The following is a 22520-nucleotide window of genomic DNA, read 5'->3' on the forward strand; positions in this document are numbered from 1 at the left end:
TGATGGACCACAGGTTCTCAATGGGGTTCAGATCAGGTGAACAAGGAGGCCATGTCATTAGTTTTTCTTCTTTTATGCTCTTTCTTGCCAGCCACGCTGTGGAGTACTTGGACGCGTGTGATGGAGCATTGTTCTGCATGAAAATCATGTTTTTCTTGAAGGATGCAGACTTCTTCCTGTACCACTGCTTGAAGAAGGTGTCTTCCAGAAACTGGCAGTAGGACTGGGAGTTGAGCTTGACTCCATCCTCAACCCGAAAAGGCCCCACAAGCTCATCTTTGATGATACCAGCCCAAACCAGTACTCCACCTCCACCTTGCTGGCATCTGAGTCGGACTGGAGCTCTCTGCCCTTTACCAATCCAGCCACGCCCCATCCACACTCAGAAAAATTATGGTTCTTCAATGGTTCTTCAGATGTCTTCATGGTTCTTTAAAGAACCATCATACGTCAAAGAACCTTTTTATTTTGTGGATGGTTCTTCAGCTATTACAAATGGTTCTTTAAAGAACAAAAGGTTCTTCATCCTTAGCAATCTAAGTTTGATGGTGTAAATGGCATAAATATTTATTCACTATAATGAGGCTGTGAATTATACTGTGTGTTTTCTTTGTGTGCATGTGTGTGCGAAGGGGGAGGGCGGGATACCTGGCAATTACCCTTTAAGAGAAGATGGTAGGAAACTGAATATTCAAATAAAAGTTAGAAATATTTGCTAACAATAGACACAATACACACATTCAAATACTGTACTTTAGTTTTAAATTTTAATAAAGCATTACTATTTTCTACTCCAATGCATTACTTTTGAGATTATTATATATTTTTGAAAATATAGCATAATGATAATACTAGTTATTGTAAACTTTACAAACCACCCAGTAGTATGTAAGTCAAATTATAAAATACAAGTAAATAACAATTGCAGAACAGAATGTCAGTGTAATGAACACACACTTCGTTTTGACAAAGCGCACTGCTTAGGTAAATGATCTGAGTAGTTGTTCATCACTGAGCAATTTGTTAATATGTGTTTCGAGCCAAATAAATGACAGGGAGCGAGAGAGTGACGTCAGAACACGTCATACTGTAACCTCCCGGGAGCGGACGGGGGTCAGTCGTTGGGATGCGCATGCGCAGACAGAGTGTGCGAGCGGCGGGCCGTGACCTTTCGGGGGAAAAAACTCACGGACGGTGACAGCGAAACGGATAACAGTCTTCAGTACCTGCTGAACTGTGAAGCTGTGGATTCTGGGACTGTTGGAAAAGGTAAAACATTTTCATTGAAACCTTATTACTGTTTTGTTTTTGTTACTCGTCGTAGCTTGCTGTTAATGTTGTGCTAACAGTAGCGATTAGCTAGATACGTTAGCCGTTGAGGTCAGCGCAATTTAGTATCCAATTGTTTTCCTAACAAAACCACTGTTATAATTAAGTGAAGCTGCTCCCAGCTAATTTGAACCTTTGGCTTCTAAAATATGTGGTTCAATTGCGTGCTGCGTACATAACCTAGTGTCAGCTAGACCGAAATTAAAATTTAATATATTGTTAAAGTCACTAAAATGGCGCCTGAAGCCTGTTGTGGCGTGAGCTCTGTGTCTGCTCTAGAAACTCTGAAATTCTGTAGATCTGAGCCGTACATTAAATACTCACATGAACCTCTACTTTGAATTCTGTATGAGCTGTATAAAATACAGCTATGCATAAGTGTTTTGAATGAATAACTCTTTATTGTCTAATCAAATAATATATAAATGAATAGAAATGTGACATGAGAAGGTGTGTCTTTGACTGTTCCTGCATAACTTAGTTTCGGACTAGTTGACAAGTTATGCTCCGGTCATTTGATGTTTCCAAGATAGATGTTCTTTTGTAATATAGTTAATTTTTTTGTATATTTCATTTATCCACCATCATACATCATACATACAAGCTAAGAAGAGGTCGTTATACTAACAAGAGGTATCAACGCCGGGCCAAAGTTCAGCACATGGTTAAAGTTTGTAATCCAGCCAGGGTGTAAATATCACTCAGCAGCCAGAGCTGAAGCAGGTAGCATCAACACATAAATCTACTCTACCCGGCTTAAATCACAAGAGCACCTCTGACCAAAAAGCTGTAGATTTTTCTTGTTTGCACAAATTAATCCAGATTCACATTAATTGTGTTCACAGCTCCAACAAAATGAGGAAGAGGAGGGGGAGAAACACAATTAGGTTGAATTACAATTGGATGGAAGGTGAGGACAAGGAGAAGGAAGCTTAGGATGAGGAGGAAGAGAAGCAGCAGGAGCATCTTTAGGGATCCCTATGATGTCATTGAGGTTTGTTTCATTAATATGGTCCTCTCACAAAGAACGATGACTTGTTTTAGTTCACGTACTTCCTGTATTAAATAGTGATGTGCAAAATGTTGTGAAAAACCATGGAGCAGGTACGTATAGTGCATCTGCAGGTAAATGAACATCAAATCTCTAAGACAGACTGAAATCTGTATATTTGTCACCCTTATGATAAAACCCATGTCAGCCATTGGTTTATGGACTTTGTATTTTGAAGCCTCAACATTTGCTTTATTGCTGTTGCTATGTTGGGACCATATTAGGATGAGGGATCAGAATCTGGAGTCATGCACACTATTGTTTTATTTAGTGTGTATCCATAAGATTCGTACAGCAGATCCAAGTTGTGCCTTGAAAACCGGAAAGTCGTCTGCATAGAGGAGAACTGTAATAGCAGGCTTGTACAAAGTGAGGCTTTGTGCACTCGTTTTACTTCTGTCACCCTGTTTTGATGCAGATTTCACTTGAAATCAGGCAAGAACTGGACTTATTTTTTATAATGTGTTCTTGTGAATTGATTGTGTATCGCATATGTTTGATTTGACTTTCTGCAAGACAACAGTCGTCCGCTGGCCAAAAAAGTTTTCCAAATACCTCCACTTGATCTAGCCTGCATTTAGAAAAGAATAGCAAAAAAAATCTGCACCTCCTGCTTCAGATGCAATTTGTGTTTCTGTGTTCAGAGGCAGCGGCGAGAGGGGAGACCTCGGCTCATCCAGCTGGAGAGCCTGACCAGGAGGAGTCTAACATTAACTCAGCTCTTCCAGGGCACCCTGCAGACTCGGCTGTTGGCATCGACGAGGGATGACGTGAACGCCAAACTGGAGTCCATCACTGCACAACTGCACGTATGCGAGTCAGACCTTCTGAGGAGGGTTTCACTTTTCTCTCTTCTTTATAATTGACTCTTTTCTCTATCTCTTTCAGCTCCTTGTCTCAGAGTGGGAGGGATTTGAAGCACAAAGGGAGGAACTTGTCGTTTGGTTGGCTGATATGGATGTCCGCCTGAGTGAGGTTGACCAGCTGACAGGAAACACCACTGAAAAACTGAAACAACTGCAGGTGTGGGCTTGTTTTGATATGACATATACAGGGAGTGCAGAATTATTAGGCAAGTTGTATTTTTTAGGAATAATTTTATTATTGAACAACAACCATGTTCTCAATGAACCCAAAAAACTCATTAATATCAAAGCTGAATGTTTTTGGAAGTAGTTTGTAGTTTGTTTTTAGTTTTAGCTATTTTAGGGGGATATCTGTGTGTGCAGGTGACTATTACTGTGCATAATTATTAGGCAACTTAACAAAAAACAAATATATACCCATTTCAATTATTTATTTTTACCAGTGAAACCAATATAACATCTCCACATTCACAAATATACATTTCTGACATTCAAAAACAAAACAAAAACAAATCAGCGACCAATATAGCCACCTTTCTTTGCAAGGACACTCAAAAGCCTGCCATCCATGGATTCTGTCAGTGTTTTGATCTGTTCACCATCAACATTGCATGCAGCAGCAACCACAGCCTCCCAGACACTGTTCAGAGAGGTGTACTGTTTTCCCTCCTTATAAATCTCACATTTGATGATGGACCACAGGTTCTCAATGGGGTTCAGATCAGGTGAACAAGGAGGCCATGTCATTAGTTTTTCTTCTTTTATACCCTTTCTTGCCAGCAATGCTGTGGAGTACTTGGACGCGTGTGATGGAGCATTGTCCTGCATGAAAATCATGTTTTTCTTGAAGGATGCAGACTTCTTCCTGTACCACTGCTTGAAGAAGGTGTCTTCCAGAAACTGGCAGTAGGACTGAGGGTTGAGCTTGACTCCATCCTCAACCCGAAAAGGCCCCACAAGCTCATCTTTGATGATACCAGCCCAAACCTGTACTCCACCTCCACCTTGCTGGCGTCTGAGTCGGACTGGAGCTCTCTGCCCTTTACCAATCCAGCCACGGGCCCATCCATCTGGCCCATCAAGACTCACTCTCATTTCATCAGTCCATAAAACCTTAGAAAAATCAGTCTTGAGATATTTCTTGGCCCAGTCTTGACGTTTCAGCTTGTGTGTCTTGTTCAGTGGTGGTCGTCTTTCAGCCTTTCTTACCTTGGCCATGTCTCTGAGTATTGCACACCTTGTGCTTTTGGGCACTCAAGTGATGTTGCAGCTCTGAAATATGGCCAAACTGGTGGCAAGTGGCATCTTGGCAGCTGCACGCTTGACTTTTCTCAGTTCATGGGCAGTTCTTTTGCTCCTTGGTTTTTCCACACGCTTCTTGCGACCCTGTTGACTATTTTGAATGAAACGCTTGATTGTTCGATGATCACGCTTCAGAAACTTTGCAATTTTGAGACTGCTGCATCCCTCTGCAAGATATCTCACTATTTTTGACTTTTCTGAGCCTGTCAAGTCCTTATTTTGACCCATTTTGCCAAAGGAAAAGAAGTTGCCTAATAATTATGCACACCTGATATAGGGTGTTGATGTCATTAGACCACACCCCTTCTCATTACAGAGATGCACATCACCTAATATGCTTAATTGGTAGTAGGCTTTCGAGCCTATACAGCTTGGAGTAAGACAACATGCATGAAGAGGATGATGTGGACAAAATACTCATTTGCCTAATAATTCTGCACTCCCTGTATGTGTTTTCACAATGTACGGTATGTAGTATGTGTACTATAGAAAAAAACAAGGGTAACTACAGCTATTTATGCTTATTTATGTACTTTGCGTTTGTCGTTGGTGTTCTGCATTTTGGTGATGTGGCTAAGGTTGAACAGGCACGAGGCTGGTTGTTTTGTTATTTTATATGAATTTCCTGTGGTTTGTGCAACTTTCTCATGCTAAACAAGAACATCTGCCAGCAGTTTATTTACACTTTATTTGCACCACGCCAAGGGTGTGTTTCAGAAAGACTGTGAAAGCAGGTTTGTGGTGCTCCATTTAAACTCCTCATTCATTTAGTGACTGGCAAATCTCATATCAGAGCATACTAACTTGTTAAAATGAATGTCTTTACAAACACTGAAGAAGCTTTTACAATCAGTCTGCCATCAGTAGACACTGTGGCTTTATTATCAGCTCAGAACAAAATGTATGCATCTTTCTCATGTTGTGACTTTGTGGTCTGTAAAGCAGCTGTCAGCATTTTGTGAAATATTTGTTGTAGAAATCACTATTTAGGTAAAAGTAACCTGTGTGAGTGTTCAAACATGTGAAACTCTGGTAAATCATTAGTCAGTTATTATATTGCAGTGACTCATATTGATGTTGGAGATAATGTAAATATATGAGTGAAGATGAGTGTGCTAAAATCATTAAGATTCTAAAACTGGAATAAATTGAGCTTAAAGCGACCGTCAACAAATTTATCAGTGGAGCAGACCTCAGGGCATCCTGTGATTGGTTTTGCTTGGTGGTAAAATGTAGAAATCTTGTACACCTTTTGCACAGAGTGGCAACTTTCTCATACTCACATGTCTGAGATACCAGCAAACTCTTGTTGCACTATTCAGTTACCAGTGCAATAAGAGTTTTTTGGGGAAGGAAATGTTGACTTTTATTTAGATTTACTTCAAACTCTGTAGTTTCTCATGAACATTATCTAATCTCACTTAGTGTGTGTGTGTGTGTGTGTGTGTGTGCGTGCATAGTTTCATTGTTGAAGTGAGAATGCTGGGGCTTGCTTTTTGTGTTTTTGGTATCTGTTTTTATATGTGACATGACTTCAACTCAAGAAATAAAGCATTAAAAAATATATTAAGACATATTTATTAATGTCAAAATGCTCTAGATCAGGGGCGTCAAACTCATTTGACATCATGGGCCACATATAGCCCAGAGAAACTACATGATCATTTTGTGAAATTACAGAAAACGTTCTGGTAGTTCATCTTCCAGACTGTTTTGTAGTTATGAAATTGTAAATTATAACAAACACATTTTGGACTGGCTGTAAAGAAAACAGTCCTTTCTACAGCAGACAGTGAAAAAACAGGAACTTTTCTGTGATTTCATTGTTTATCCATTGAATGGCAGTTGGAGATGGGGGGGGGGGGGTTAACAATCTATCTAATCTAGCTTAAAATCTATGCTGCTGTTCATATTTTCCAAACCCGTCGGATGGGCCAGATTGAAGTATTTGCTTTGTGTTTGACACTACTGTTCTAGATGGTGTGTTTAGTATTAAGAAGATCGTCCCAGCAGAGGGAGGGAAGGTGCTGGATGATGTTTTATGCAAATCATTCCAATATTCCAGCCTCGAGTTCAGTATCCAGCATCTTCTTGGCACTTAAGAAAGTCCGTGGCACCAATCAACACCGAGCTCAAATCCGAATAAGAGAGACAACAGATGGAGACGTATTTGCATTCCCGAGCAGTTGGAGTGAACAACACAACAGATGCTTTGCTTTTATTTTTTCCTGTGTTCGCTCGGACATTTGGAGGTATGGTAGGCAGAGAAGGACAAAGAGCCAAGGCCAAATATCTTGGCTCTGCAGGGACAACAGCTGGGAGGAACAGACCAGGAAGTCGTTTCACTTCATTAAAGACTCAGCATGAGAGCAGCAGAGCTTTCCTAGCTCACCCCGTTCTCATGATCACTCTACTCCTCCTCCCGCCTACTGGCCAATACACACTTGTGCATATGCCTTTCCCCACCACTGATGGTTATAAGTCCAATTAAACATGGCACCTATTCCTAAACCTTTCCCATCAGTGCAATAAACTATCCCCCAAGTCTGTTTCTATTTCTAACGTGGTCATTGAGCTTCTAAGCTCCTCACAGCTGATCCTCTTACAAGTGTGAAAGTGCTCTCTCCCTCTCCTCCATAGCGGAGCTGCTGTTTCACAGGTACAACAACCAAGGCTGGACTGGGACAAAAAATCGGCCCGGGCATTTTGACTAGAGACCGGCCCACCAGGATAAAGATTGAAAATGTGACGTCATTCAGGGGTAAAACCGCAAAGGATTCTGGGAACTTGTGGCAAGAGGTACTAGTGCACGCAGGCTTTCAATTGAACTCAGTTACACAGGATAAAAAGAAACACAAAAAATGGCAAGAAGCTGTTGTAATATTAACTGCAACAGCCGGTCGCATGACAGCCATGGGAAGCCGATCGTTTTTTTTTTAATCGGATTACGTCGTTGAAGAGAAATGTTTTAAGCCATGTTTCCGAAGTAAGAGCCGACGGATGGTCTGGATATAGGGGAGACCGGGGATAGTTGTAACATTTTTGACATTTCTGTCTGTAAATTGGAGCTCTTTTAAGGTAGTGGATTCAAAATGTAATGCAAAGTATTTACATGTCTCGGCTATTAAATAGTGCAGCTATTTTCTCTGCAGCACAATTACCCATTGCATGGTATGGCCTCAAACACAAATAGTGAAATGTTACAATTGACCCCATAGTGTGGGTTAGTTGTAACATAGTACCCTTATTTCAATAAGGGTACTAACAAAACATTAACATGTAATCTTTGTTTATTCAACACATGAATGCACTTAGAGCCATTTATGTAGCTCTGTGTGTGTGTGTGTGACAGAATGCAGAAATCTAGCTTTTGAACATATTCCAACCCCCCCCAAAAAGACAAATTATGGAATTTTCTGCAACTGAATATTTCATTAATTTTGGTTGGTCTTCCTTGAGTTTGGCCTCATTGGTTCAGTGGGCATTATAACCTACAACTCTTGCACCAATTTTGAACATAACAATGAAGCTGAAAAAAGGTAGTTGTTCACCAGCATCGCAATTCCATTACTTTTTATCATGGCTTACCTTGGTGTGGTTTGCAAAGTGCTTCAGAAAGATGAGGAAATCTGTTTCTTGCACCCATCCTGATTTATTTCCACTACCAGTACTTCCTACTGGTCCATCTCTGACACAGTGGTGTGCATAGTGTATGTGTGGGAACACAAACAGTGGAGGAATTGTGTTGCCAATGGCATTAACCGCATATACAAAAGTGACCAGTGAACCTCTCTCTGCTGATGCCGTTGCCCCAACTTGTTTAATATAAGTTAAAGTAATAGTGTGGTAAGTTGTAACATCTGCATTATTGTTACAACTGACCCAGACTCCTATAGCCATGAACTAGCTAACATTACAGCCAACGGCTAAAACATTAGCACTAAAGACCTACACAGAATATATCCCCATAGACATACAAATAACATAATTTAAGTTTGATGACTTTAACTGCAAAGCAGATAATGCTATTATAAATTGAAATAAAGTAGAAAAACTTACTTTTTGGCATACAAATTACTTTTTTTGGTGTTAAATTGTCTGTTTTTGACAAAATGTGCTGATTTTTCACATGTGATAGCAGAACTGAATTGGGCATGCACAGGATGAGTCACATCATTTGAAACTTAGCCCTGATTGGAGAAATTGGAAGTGTTACAACTGACCCACGTTACAACTATCCCCGGTCTCCCCTACCAAATATAACGTCTCAGAACACTCCAGCTCACATGTTAGTCTGCTCCAAGCATTCCCACAAAGGTCAGAGTTTTTTAGTCGTTAATACGTCATTTTTCTTAACATAATTGGTGATATAGGTTACAAGCAAGTCTGGCGCTGAACAGAAATTGTCGCGCTATGCTCCTTTATTTATTGTGCATAAATAGTAAATTGTCCTGACACAATATTGCGTTTCGCTTCTGTTATTATGGTACATTGACAAAAACATATACCGTATTTCCCGGACTACAAAGCGCACCTAAATATTAGCCGCACAAGCTAAAATCAGGGGAAAATCCTGTTTTGTACATACATTAGCCGCACCTGACCAAAAGCCGCAGGTGTTTCAATGTTGACTTATCATATGTAAGAGAATATGCACAAAGGGAATTGTCAGGAAAGAGATGGCTGTTTGGAGACATCACTTTTATTAATATTTTGAAAAACAAGTTATGGGTACATATTTGCACATGTAGTACATAACAGTAGCCTACAGCACACCAGAAAAATAGATTCGGACTACCTTTTAGGCTCAGGTGCAGTGACACAGCTTTAACAAGAAGAAAAGTCAGTCATTCACCACCATCTTTCTCTTCTTCCTACACACTAAAACCACCAAAGTCCTCTTCTCCAGTGTCGGATACAAACAGGCTCAGGATGGCTTCGTCATCCACTCTCCGCTTCTCTCCTTCGTTGTCACTTTCAAAACCAAAGAAATCCTCATTGTCAGTGTCAGAGTCGAACACCCTCAGAAGGGCCGTGGCGGTGTCCTCCTCTCCATCATGCAGCAGTCCAGCCCTTCAAAATCCGTTGGTGATCGTGGATGTTTTCACACTTTTCCACGCTGTCAGAATCCACCGGTGGAGTTGGGCATAACTTGCTTTTTGGGCATAACTTGCAAGTTTATCGCCGCTCATCATCCACGACTCCCGCTGAACGCGTACCGCTACTTTGAAGTTTGTTTTTCGCGCTACTTCGTACGGCACTACGTTGCCTGGCGGACGGACATGTGACTAACATACCACTCTTGAACCCCGATCCTTCCGCCAGGCAACGTAGTGCCGTACAACAGCGGAACACACAAAACAAATCGTCTTACGATATGACAAAAATCACGGACAATCCATAGAAAAGCCGCACCTGACTAAAAGCCGCAGGGTTCAAAGCTTGTGCAAAAAGTAGCGGCTTATAGCCCGACATTTACGGTACTTTTATTCACAGGATAAAACAGTTGTTTTGTATCACTAATTGTCCAGTGCGATTACAGCATACAATATTATTGTCACTGCTACATTTCTGTAAAGAACCAGAAATTATTTCCACTACTAATTAATTACCGCTGAGCTCAAAGGTTATATTAATAAACGGTTAACGAATGTGTATTTATGAAGACGATTTGTGAGACTGGTAAACTTACCTTTGTTCGTACGATGGTCTTTCGTTCTACACGGTGCATTTCAAGGTCCTGCACCCATCCGTCGGTAAACTGTACCTGGGCTTGTTGCAGTGACCTGAAGTTACTAAACTTCATGAGTGTATGCACTCACTCCAAGAACCGTGTAATTATAAATATGAGCGTGGTGAAAGTTGGGCAGCACGCTAACGTCTTTTGTCCCTCTGTGTGCTCGTAAGGGTCTGACACTTTCACACCTTTGATTTTTTCCTCGTATCTTTTCTTTGACTTTTCATCAAGTCTGTCTTTGTACGGACCAGCATTGTTCTCCTTTTGTTTTGTACATTCCTTTTTTGTGCGGCAAAGAAAAAACAAGAAGGTATTGGAACCGGAGAATGAACGTTTTGCGGTGCTGCAAATGCTTGCATTTGATGCGGTACTTGGATTGTTTTGCCACGAGTTCACGGCATGCAATGCGCGAAAATCACGTGATTGCTAAACAAGGGGGCGGGTGCATTCGGCCTCCTCGGCTGTAATTGGTCCAGCCCAGAGTCGATCATGACCAATTGGCCAATCCAACACCTTTCATTATATATACCCTTCCTAACAAAAAAAAAAAAAAAAAAAAAAAAAATTTAAAAAAATCCATCGGCCCATAAAAACAAAAAATCGCCAGTGGCCCACTGGGCAAACGCCCGGTATGCCCGATGGCCAGTCCAGCTATGACAACAACCGATCTGCTGGGATGACGAAGTGTTTGTGGGAGTAATCTGAGAGTTTATTACCTCTTTATTTATCTTTTTCCATTTTGCCTCATTTGACTAGTTTCCTGCATGTCACCTTGCACCACCACACACTCATCACCAAGCATGTTTTTTAGCAGGCACAAATCCACATCTTTTGGCATCATTGGCGTCAATGAGTAATAAACAGTTACTTCATGATTTGCTCGTTCAGTAAGTGACGACTCCCTCCCCCTACAAAAGAACACACCTGTTAGAATCTGCTTAATCCTAGCCAGCGGCCCTGCTCTCTCTGTGCTTTCTGGGGCCTGGTCTAATCCACACAAGGGCTCCGGGCCAAGGCCAGGGCAGATTAGACCCCCACCATCAATTTATCCATCCATGAACACACACCTCTGAGTCTGGCCCCTATAGCAAGTGTTTGAATTGGCCTCTTAATCCTTGGACTCAGTGGAGCCTTCCACCCGAGCACACAGCCACCTTCCCCCTCTGCCCAGACTTAATATTTATGCATCTTTTCCATACCCACTCACAAATCTGGCCCAGCCCAGCACTCACCACTCTGACCCCACCCAACCACTACCCCACTCTGCCCCCACCTCCTTTCCCACTCTGCCGCCACCTCCTTTCCCTCCCCTGGTGGGACTGAAAGCCCATTGATTTGTTGATTTCTCCCCTTTTGTCTGCAGTCGGCCGAGTGTTAACGGGACATCCAGAGTCCAGAGCGCAGTGACAGGACTTTTGGCATGGGAGATTAAGGTCCTAATCTGGGCATCTGTCAATGTCCAGTACTGCTTTTTCTTTGCCGTTTGGAGAGGGGCCTTTTCTTGAGTTATTTTCAGTGTTAATTAGCTGTTCAAGCTGAAGACCCCCTGAGAAAAAAGAAAACTCCCCGATTCAAATAGAGCATAGAGGCAGTTTACAAATAAAGCCACATGTCTGAAAGCAGTTGGGCAATAAATGAAGTTGATTGATTTCTAATGCTGGTGGTGCACTGTGTTAACAAATACATCTGTAATCCTGTGTGGGCAGTTCATTGTACTTATACCACGATGTAGTACAAACACACATCTGTGTGTATAGCTAAGGTTGTCTAAACTGTGGCAGTGTAGTTTGCAAATCAGTCCTTAGGTTATGTCCTTTATAAGTGATGGAAAAATTGTGTAACAAGGAAATTACCACCAAATTATGTGATATTACATTAAAATTATCTAATGTATGGTAAAAAAACCCAAAACAAAACAAAAGAAAAACATTAGAAAACTATATGCCACCTACACCTATATGCCTGCTCATAGGGGGTCATCTGATTGTTGGGGTTTTGTCTGTTTTTTCTGTATCATTGTTGGGTCTTTACCTCACATTATAAAGCACCTTGAGACATCTGTTGTTGTGATGTGCAGTTTAAATAAATTTCCGATTTACATAAATATAACTGCATTGAATTGAACTGACTATATCAGGGGTCTGAACCCAGGCCTCGAGGGCCGGTGTCCCTGCAGGTTTTAGATGTGTCCTTGATCCATCACAGCTGATTTAAATGGATAAATTAACTTCTCAACATGTCTTGAAGTTCCCCAGAGGCCTGGTAATGAACTAATCATGTGATTCAGGTGTGCTGACCCAATGTGAGATCTAAAACCTGCAGGGACACCGGCCCTCGTGGACTAGGATTGGGGACCCCTGGACTATATCATACAACTGTCAGGTTATAGCATTAGCAAATAGTGACCCAGGACTTAATGAGTCTATGTCTCCATCTAGTGTTGTGATATCAGATTTTCAAGTCAGTAGAGTTGAATTTGATTCGAAAGTTGAGAGATTATTTTACACAACTCATTCTTTGTGTTAGTGTTTAAGGTTTTTACATGAGCAAAAAACTGGAGGAGAATGTAAACCCAAAGCGTTTGACAGTTTCACAAGCTCAAACTGAAAGAAGGACATGGCTGAATTTTGCATGGTTTTAGAATGTAGTAGAGTTTAACTGCAACAAAAAATATTGATGACATTTAGTAAAAATGAAATTTTAGGCTTTTGGAAGATCAGATATATTTCTGTGCTAGTTCTCGTGCATTTCATGCATTTATAAACTAAAGTTATGGAGAATTATTTGAACTACTTGTTTAGGCTATGAACCCTGACAGATGAGATTGAGTGAGAGAAGCTTACATCCTCATCTATTGGTAGATCAAGAGGTCGCTAAAGTATGTCTATTAAAAACAGGATTGCATTAATGCATAAAAAAACACACATTACATTCCAAATAGTATGGCATTTATTGATCTGGGAATAAAAGAATTATGTTTTTAAGATGATCTCACAGTAAAAATACAATTTTCACATCAGTAGCAAAGAAGCAGAAAATTCTTATTTTCAATTAGAAGTGAGTATAATACTTTTGTGATTGCTGTGCAGCAACAGTACTGTCTTTCATCAGCAACAAGGAATGATATATTTAATTGTAGATGATAAAGCACTGTGTCTTTACGTATGATGAAACTTCAAAAGCATCTGCAACAACATCATTTTTTTTTTTTTAGTAAAGTAAAAAAAAAAATAACAGTACATGTCACATGTATAATCATGAATAAAATATTACTGTTAAAATGTATAAGGTGTATTAACAGAATTGCACTTCAAGTTGAGCATTAGTGGCTGATTTCCACAGCTGAGAATCCTGTTTGGATAAACTTAACCCGAGACGATCTTGTCACATGGCAACAGTGGGTTGACACCGATTTTCTTGGCGCATTCATTCTGCAGGAAAAATACAAAATGCTAATGAAGTTAGCATCATGCTTAAAGAGGTTTTAAATAAAGTCAGATTGTATTTAGGTAAAAATACTCTCATTTACTTTCTAGTTAAAAACATAAACTTGTGTTAATGCCAAGCTAAAACAGGACCTCTAAATCTTCCTGTAGTCTGTGTAGGTTCTCAGTCATCCAGGTTATGGTAGTCTTCAAGCATGTGAGTTGAACTGGATTTGAAAATATTTCACCTTTCATCTGAAAGGCTTCTTGAGTTCTAACAGCTGATGGGGAGTTCCCAGTATTTAACCTCTACGTTGGTTAGAAATGTTCTCATTTTGGACATGGAAGATAGACTGGTTGAGAGGAGTAAAAGAGGCTAGATTTCTATATCTACCTTGAATCAATGAATACAGTAGCCTATGACAATAGCTATCAGTTACCTGCAACACAGGCTTGAAATCCCTTCCCAGGCATTTCATCCCTCACTCACACTTTGGCTGTGTGACCTTGATGGCCCAGGGAGGGGCAGTTTCTCACAAATAAGTCACAGCTTTACTCATATGTGATGCCAGGTCATCAACTAATTTGAAGGTTGGCGGTGGATCCTTGGCTGCTCCGTTCAGCATACCTAAAATACCTTGGGCAACATACTGAACGCCATGTTACTCTCTGATGCATTCATCTGAATACGAATGTTAGATAGAAAGCACTTGGGTGTGGGAAAAAGTGCTTGTATAAATGAGTCTGAATGAGGGAATAAGGCATGTTGTATAAATTGCTTTGACTGGGTAGAAAAATGCTATATAAGAACCAGTCCATTTACCAATACCATTTAACATAGCTCATGCAACACTAGAGGTTAAATATCTGGGACTCTATCAGCTTTTCTCTAGAGCAAAATGTGTGAGTGTAACTGAAAACAGAGCAGGAGCTATTTAATTAACACTTTTTTTTCCCTGGCTCCACCAAAGAAGCACTCTCACTCAAATCAAATGGAGTATTTCCAGTAAAAGCAACAGGTCTGAAGAAAAGCATTTCATGTTGGGAGCTCTATGTGAAAAAGGACAACCTTTAGCCACTGCAGTTTAGACTAGCATGAGAACATCCCCACTTCTTAGCTTTTACCATGTATTTGACGACGTTGATGTGGTAAGGGATCCCACCCATATCCTCACATTTCTTCATGTTCATCCTCTCTGGATCTCCGGCAGCCAAAACAGGAGTGTCTAGGTCAGCCTGAAGCAGATAAGCCACAAAAAAGGAACAAAGAAAAAAAGAAAGTATAGAGCAAGAAATTCACTTTTAATCTGCAAATGTTTGTCCCTACTTGATTTCATAAAACAAAGAAACTGTAACTACTGGATATCAACTGCATTTTTGATTAATCTTTTTTAGCATTTAATATTCCATCACTGGGAGCAACTCACAGGATTCAGGTTTCTATGGATGGACAGCAGATCTGACATCCTGTCACTGAACCCGGGAGCAAAGTTCTCTGGATTGATTGCCACAAAACACTGACCCTGAAAATACGAAACAGGTGACACTGTGAGCTCATCAAACATGAACATCAAACAGAGCCTTGACGTCAGATGACCTATATCAGAGTCACTAGCTGGGCCTCTGTTTTAGATAACAGCAGTCAAACACTTCAGACTTGTGTCATGCTGATTTCTCTTCTGCTGGTACATGATGGCTGATTACTTTATGAACTTTGCCCCAGATCTAATAATCAGCACCACATTATCTGCAGTGTATTATCTATTCTAGCTACTCAAAAACTGTATTTTATCATTGCTGTGGGAGCAAGGGGGGGTGTTTGAATTATTCTTAATAAAAAGGTGATACAACAGTTTCAACTTGTTTCTCAGTCTGTTTCATTTCACAGATAAAACAACAACATGACTTTTAGAACACTTTGTTATCAGTTTTGTCACAAGTTACATCAGGGACATGTTAAAATAGAACCAGTGTGTCCTTTGTATTTCACAACTAGGCAAAACAAGATGTACCAGGTTTGCAACACGGTCTGTTACTTTCCAAGTGCGGATGTATTTGCTGTACTGGGCACCAGCCAAGATGCCACAGAACACCTCCACCATCATTCCCAGACCATAGCCTTTGTACCCTCCTGAAGATAAAAACACAGAAAAACATATGCATGGAATAAATGTATTATACTGATCCTAGCCATCAATGGCATGTAATTCCACCAGTTCTGATAACTGGTTTCCAATTAATCTCCTATATGAGTTTCTCAGATCTGTGTATCTTGGTATAGATGAAGCACAAATCAGCCAGTTAGGATTGTGGTTCAATTATATAGACTTAAAAAAGCAAGCAAACAAACACATATTTCACACATGAAGAATGAAAACATTCTTGACAAGATCTGTTGCTTCTGACCTGTGGCTTCACTGCCACCAACAGGCACCAGTCCTCCTCCAGTCAGCACTCTCTTGGGGTCTGTTGTAATTTTTCCCAGAGGGTCACAGCCCCAGCCCTCAGGAATGGGGTCTCCACGCCGCTCATGAAGCTCCACCTATGCACATTTATATACAGTACAAGAGAAGAATGTTTCCACATTAAAAATGTTGTTGTTTCAGTGGTCAATCACTGCTCGCTTGCATTTAATTTGTTAGCAGCTTACATGTGCAATAAACAAATATGCAGCAGTAGAGATGTTGATCTTACCTTTCCAATGGCTACTGCTGAAGTGGCCATGTCTAAAACAAAGCTGTCTCCATCTTTAGCAGGAGCCGCAACACTGATGGGGTTGGTGCCCAAAGTACACTGCAGAGTTCACAGAGTTTGAATAATGAAGATTTTATGATCAAATTCATAAATATCTTAATTAAAATGTCGTATATTGCATTAACTATGGATTCTTTTCTAAAATAGTTAATACATATACCTCTTTAGCACGTGTGGGAACCACCAGTGGTGATGTGTTGGTAAATGACATCCCCTGTGGAGTTTAGATTTTTTCTTAGAAAGTTAAACAAAAAGCAAAAGCAACTGATCATGCTATGATCTAAAGAAGCAGCTGAGAAACAAAGTCATTGACATCTATCATCCTGGAAGGAAATACAAAGCTATACTAAAACATACTAAATCTGGGCCTATAATTGAAAAATGTATTCTTTCTGGGGGAAAAAATCAACTGAAAAGGGGGAAAAAAGATCAACAGACAAACATTTCACTCACAATCATGTTTTCTTTCAGCGCCTGCATTGCATAGTATCCAGCAATGCCATAATGGTTGGAGTCTAAAAAGAAAAAGGTCACATATAAATTTAATAGCTGAACAGCAGTGGTAATGCACTGTCATTGTTTTAGTCGTCAGATTTGAGAACTATCTCTCCACTATAAATAAGTGTTGAAATATAATAATTATATTTAAAAACTCAAGATTTTATTGATGAGATCAGAGCACTTGTTCCCCTTAAATGAAAGTTTCTTAAACCTCTAAGAGCTAAATCATCATGGGCCCCAATCCTAATCAAACCCTGTGCAATCTAATTATGTAGGTTTCTTTGTTGTTTTTAATTGTTATCTTAAGTTTTGGCAGTCAGGCAACAAGGAAAGCAATAATTCTAATTTACACTCTTAAAAACTACTTAAAGATTTATTTCTCCAAAATAGAAGTTAAGGGTAGGGTTATTATTACCAATAGTGACTTATGACTTCAGAGGGTTAATAAAGTCTAACTGAGTCTTATATACCTCACTGAGTGTTAAACAAACCAAACAGTCAACTAGTTGCTGAACAGGAATCATGCACTTATAAAGGCAAGATTTTGTATAATCAAATACTTTAGTAAATATCTATGTAAAATGAACAGGTTTTTAAACAGGGCAACAAATGACAGACATATATTGCTTGTTTAGTATAAGACCAGTTATGTCTAACATAGTGCACTATATTTTGGTTCTTACTGGAAGTAAAATGCAAACAGTTCAATAATAAATGATCTGGAAACCTGTTTAACTGTGTCGCCACTATAACATTTCCTTGAAATGGGACTCACTGTGTGCCACCACCCAGCCAATGCCAACGTCGTTGGCCTTTTTTATGGCCAGATTCATACAAAAGTTTCCCACCACCGGGCCTAAGAGATTCTTCCCATCCACCAGTGCTGTCGCTTCACTCTCCTTTTCTACCACTGGCTCACCATCCTTGGCACAGATGCCAGTTTGAATGTCCTTCACATACATGTCTGTTAAAAATATAGTGAGTACACATAAACGACACACAGACTTAAATTTAAAATTACTGCTGATGTCTCCAGCATCAGTGAGGAAAGATGCTTAGTTTTTGTGCAAATAAGACACAATGATATGTACAGTGAGGATCAAACAATGAAGCAACAATGATGAAAACACAGTTTTGAAGGAGGCTGACCCATCCTGTTGAGTCCATGGCTGTAGTGGCCCCTGTGGTCTCCTTCCACCAACACTTCAGCTAGACTGCGAGCATGATGCTGCTTGGTACCCACTGCTGTCATGCACCTCTCAATGAAGCCTTTGACCTCCACCTCGCTGATCAAACATCTGCATGGGGAACGTGATATTTAATAAGAAACATTTGAAACAGTAGAGTAAAGATGATGATGTGATCATACTGCTTGTTTAGATATTGCATGTACTAAAAACACATTACACATATTACTTTTTTATCAGTCATATCAAATTCAACGGTCGACAGTCCAGTTATTTACTCTAACATGAACTGCTGATTTTCCTTAAATTGCAGTTTATCTTACCTAAAAATTTGAATTATATCATATAATTATATGAAATGTATTGCTTTTATTTTGTAAGGTTAAATAACCATCACCATCTTGGCTTCTTGACCTGAGTATATTTGGATGAAAGGGGTGGCTAGCTAATTTTATTAGAATGGTGCAGTGGTACTTCATTTATATAAGTGTATTAAATGCTGTGTCACTTTTGTGCAGTGAAAGACAGACATTTAGAAAGCCACAAAAAGTTCACACACCACACTCTGCAAATCTTATCAATACTTAACCATAAAAACATTTATTTATTATTTATTTTCACAAGGCTTGGGTGTATCATATTTTCTTTACCTGGTTTGTCCATGCACTACATCCAGTGGCTCATCACCACACTGGAGCATCTGAAAGTGGTTGGGCTTGCCCTGCTGCCTGTGTAATTACAACTAAATGCCAAATAGGACAAAATAAAACACACCTAACATCTATTATTGTATGTATTTTTTACTACAGGTTCATTCATTTTCATTTTATTAGCACCAGAAGTTGTTTATTTGGAAAGCATAGCTAGCATACCTTCTTTGTTCTTTCACTTTTGACACGTGGATATGAATGTGTAACACACATGACTAGGCTGTCAGCCTGTCTAGTTGTATTACAATTGTCTCCTTGATGAGCTTAATTAAATGTTTCTGTGTAACACATCTGCATCTGTGTGAGCTGAGCTGATTACATCATACATATTTTGTGTTCACCTTTGAGCCCTGCGTAAATAATTGTTTTGGCTCACTGCATCTAATTAAAAATCAGTGCACATGACCATGGCAGTCAGTTAAACTACCACAGGAGTTTTCTGCCTGATGGTCTAGCTCTCATTCAAAGACTGGAATCAAGAACAGGACAGGATAAAGTAAACTGCAAAGCTCCCCCATACTCTACACAACAGTTCCACCATGGGGATTTGTTTCCTGCCCTGTGCTAATTCAAATTTCCATTTTTGAAGTGATTGCAAAACCTGTAACCACACTGATGATATACTTGTGGTAGGACTGCCTTCAAGAGAACACCTGAGGAGTATATTGTGAACTTCAACATGGCCTGGCTTTCTTACATTAACTGGCTTGACAAAACCTAAAAGCCCAGTCAGTCATGATGTGTATCATGATTAGTGGTTATCAGTTGGTTATCAAACCTTTCTTTCCTTCCTGTAATAAAACAAGTTTGAACAACTAATGATACGTTCTGAGTGTTTAATGGTGAAAATGTAATGCTTTTCATCCTGTCGTCATTCTCATCCTCCTTTTTGCTTCTTTCAGAATCAATAAAAATAGACATAGAAATAATTTACCCTGAGACTATTTGTGATAAAAAACAAAACAAAAAAACATTTCCTTTTCTTTTGTAAAATTAATTTCCAGCAAGATATTTTCACATTCCAAGAATTACCCAAAAGAAAAAAAACAATAAAAGTAAGACAAGTTAATGAAAGTTTAACATAATTGTGTATAATGTCATTATTGTTATTTAATGCATTATTATTACTTTGATGTAAGGAGCAATTTACCATTCTTTATTTTTGGCCAGATTTTGGGCATTGCACTCAAAACTAGAGGTGCATGGACAATTCAAATATTGATAGTATTGATACCAATGCTGGTATTGGTATTGCTTAGGTTCTAGCACAATAGTATCAATACTGCGTTTCCAGGTTGCCAGCCAGTTAAATAATTATGATATTATCATTATTATCATTATTATCATTAGTAGTAGTAGTAGTATTGGAAATGAAAAATGCCTTTCAGCTTTTCAGTTTCAAAAAACATGAAATGTTGAAAGGTGTGTTTTGTTGTATTAACTAATTATTGTGGAAAGTAAAACTCACAGTAATTTAGGGGTCATTAAAATGTGTTCAGAATTCGCACATTATTTATGATTCATCAAATGAAGTCGTAGCACACTGCTCTTCCCTACATTAGCTTTATAGGTTAAAAGTATCGGTATTACCAGTAATGGACAAATGCTAATGATTTGGTGGCTCGACACCAAAAAATGTAGGATGGCACAGCACCGCTGTAAGCTGACGTTTACGGTTTTTTCTCTAAAATCTAGCAATTACGAAATGTAGTGAGATGGTAGAATATTAATAAAGATGGAGACGATAGAAATACTAAAACACGGTAGAGGTAAACGTCTTTACACATAATAAATAATAAGCTACTGCATCACAAAAGCACTTTTTGTCGCAAGTCTTGCGATTATGTTAATCACAATGAAAAAACTCTTGGATGAGTTGCTAACTCGTCTTGGCGCACAGGTTTTTAATTCATTGACTGAATCTACAGGTGTCCTTTGACCACACTTCTAACCACGCTCCTACCTGTTCATGCTGACTTTGCTGTCCTTTCACTATGATGGTCTGTCGATCCTGGATCAGATGTGTTGGGGGTAAATCCGATGACCTGGCAACTTTCCTCTTCAAGTGCCTCAATGTTAGGAAACGCCCCGTGTGTCAAAACTATCTGTCAGGTGTCTCTGCCCGGGGAGAAGCTTTGTGATTTGGCAAGGTCGTGAACCTGCTGCTTTCGGTATTTCCATTATATCGTGTCAATTTAACCCAGAAAGCACATTCTGATCACAAGTACAAGTCAATGAGTTTGGCAAATAAGTGTCATTGGCAATAAAATGTATTTTTCAAGAGAGATCTGGCCAAAGAGGGCAGCAGAGTGGAATCACTTTTTGGCACACCTGGCGCTTTCCGTTTTCCTGCTGTTTTAATCGCGCTCTACTTTCTGATTTCTGTCTCAAAGACCACCTCGTAAACGTCGCACCTTGCGTCCCTAATACAGAGCTTATACAGACATGTAGGTATACACATAATTTTTCTGCTTAAAAACACAATTGCTGGTAATACACAGGTTAAGAATGGACAAAAAAAGCCCTTAAGAGCTGCATCATTATACCTCAGCAACTCCTTTTACATTTGCGGGAAGACTGAGAAATTTCTCTCTGATGCATTTTTCATAATCTTAATCGAGAGCGGAGGATCACAACTTTGACTACACTGCACCCACCCGGTACCGCTGAAAACTGCTGTCCTGCACCAGCAACTCCCCAATCACGGTCTTAAAGAAAAATGTAATCTTTATACAACTTATTTAAATAATAAAACAACATATATTGCTATTTAACAGGAAATATTGCGGGTCAGTTCGTTATTTTTCGCAATGCTTTCATACACAGGGTGCTTTTCAAGAGCAAAAGTGCAAAAAAAAAAAAAAAATCATTACCTTTTAAATAAATGCATCTTAATGCTGATGGTACATGCAGGAAAAAAAGCATGGAATGAAAATGTTTACTTAAAACCCGTGAATAAAGCTTTATTTATAGTCATGTCCTTTTTATTCAGCCACAGTTTCTTAGAAAAATGTGATCCGCTTTAGGCCAAGGTGTGATCAGGTCCAGGAAGAGCCCTTATTGAGTGCCAGATATTGCAAAATATTGTCTTTACTTCGCAAGAACAGATGATGTCGGAATCACTTTGACTAATAAGCAAGTTTTGAGAGGTTTCCCCCAACAACAGCAACAACAAACAACAACAACAACAAATGGAGCCCCAAACTATGACAGAGCCTCCACCCTGTCTTACAGATGGCTGTAGACACTCACTGCTGTACCTCTCCCCTGACTTCCTCCAAACATATCAAGGTCTAGACTGAGAATGAGTGAACCAGCTGAAGTTGAAACAGAATTACAAAACAGAGACATAATCTTGAATACTTCTTTGAGCTAATGAGACTTTTTTGATAGATGTATGAAAGCTGCTTGGAAACATTTCATATGGATAATAGATTATATCTCTTCATAGTTAATGAATAAACCTTTAGTCTTTTTCCTCTCACAGTGATGTGATGTAAACCAAGGTTTTTCTTATATTTTAAATTTTTATTTTGAAAAGGCCAAGGAATGTCTTGCATCAGTGAATTAGATGCCAGTCTCTTTCTTTGAAAGCTTTCTGTCCACAAGGGGTCAGGCAATCACTGAATGCTGGGATGCAGAAACATAGAATATGCTG

The 22520-nt window shown here is 39.5% G+C and overlaps 1 protein-coding gene and 1 long non-coding RNA gene across 3 annotated transcripts; one reads left to right on the forward strand and one right to left on the reverse strand.

Moving 5' to 3' along the window:
- Positions 1 to 1139: 1139 nt before the first annotated feature.
- Positions 1140 to 11907, forward strand: LOC143419416 (uncharacterized). Of its 2 annotated transcripts, XR_013099372.1 has the most exons (6): positions 1140 to 1269; positions 2175 to 2323; positions 3025 to 3189; positions 3269 to 3403; positions 6526 to 7347; positions 11649 to 11907. It is a non-coding gene; the product is annotated as an uncharacterized LOC143419416 (long non-coding RNA). The 2 variants fall into 2 exon arrangements; XR_013099371.1 differs by having other exon boundaries at positions 6526 to 11907.
- Positions 11908 to 13216: 1309 nt separating this feature from the next.
- LOC101476659 (putative oxidoreductase YjmC) lies at positions 13217 to 21057 on the reverse strand. The gene is made up of 11 exons (XM_004563853.6): positions 20826 to 21057; positions 18115 to 18263; positions 17741 to 17929; positions 16918 to 16979; positions 16625 to 16678; positions 16405 to 16503; positions 16117 to 16252; positions 15723 to 15841; positions 15138 to 15233; positions 14836 to 14946; positions 13217 to 13716 (listed from the first exon to the last, which is right to left on the reverse strand). The coding sequence occupies exons 1-11, from the start codon at positions 20831 to 20833 to the stop codon at positions 13651 to 13653; spliced, it is 1089 nt and encodes a 362-aa protein (XP_004563910.2). The 5' UTR covers positions 20834 to 21057; the 3' UTR covers positions 13217 to 13650.
- Between the last annotated feature and the right edge of the window lie 1463 nt (positions 21058 to 22520).

The sequence above is a fragment of the Maylandia zebra genome, linkage group LG7 (genome assembly GCF_041146795.1).
Source record: "Maylandia zebra isolate NMK-2024a linkage group LG7, Mzebra_GT3a, whole genome shotgun sequence".
NCBI classification, from domain to species: domain Eukaryota; kingdom Metazoa; phylum Chordata; class Actinopteri; order Cichliformes; family Cichlidae; genus Maylandia; species Maylandia zebra.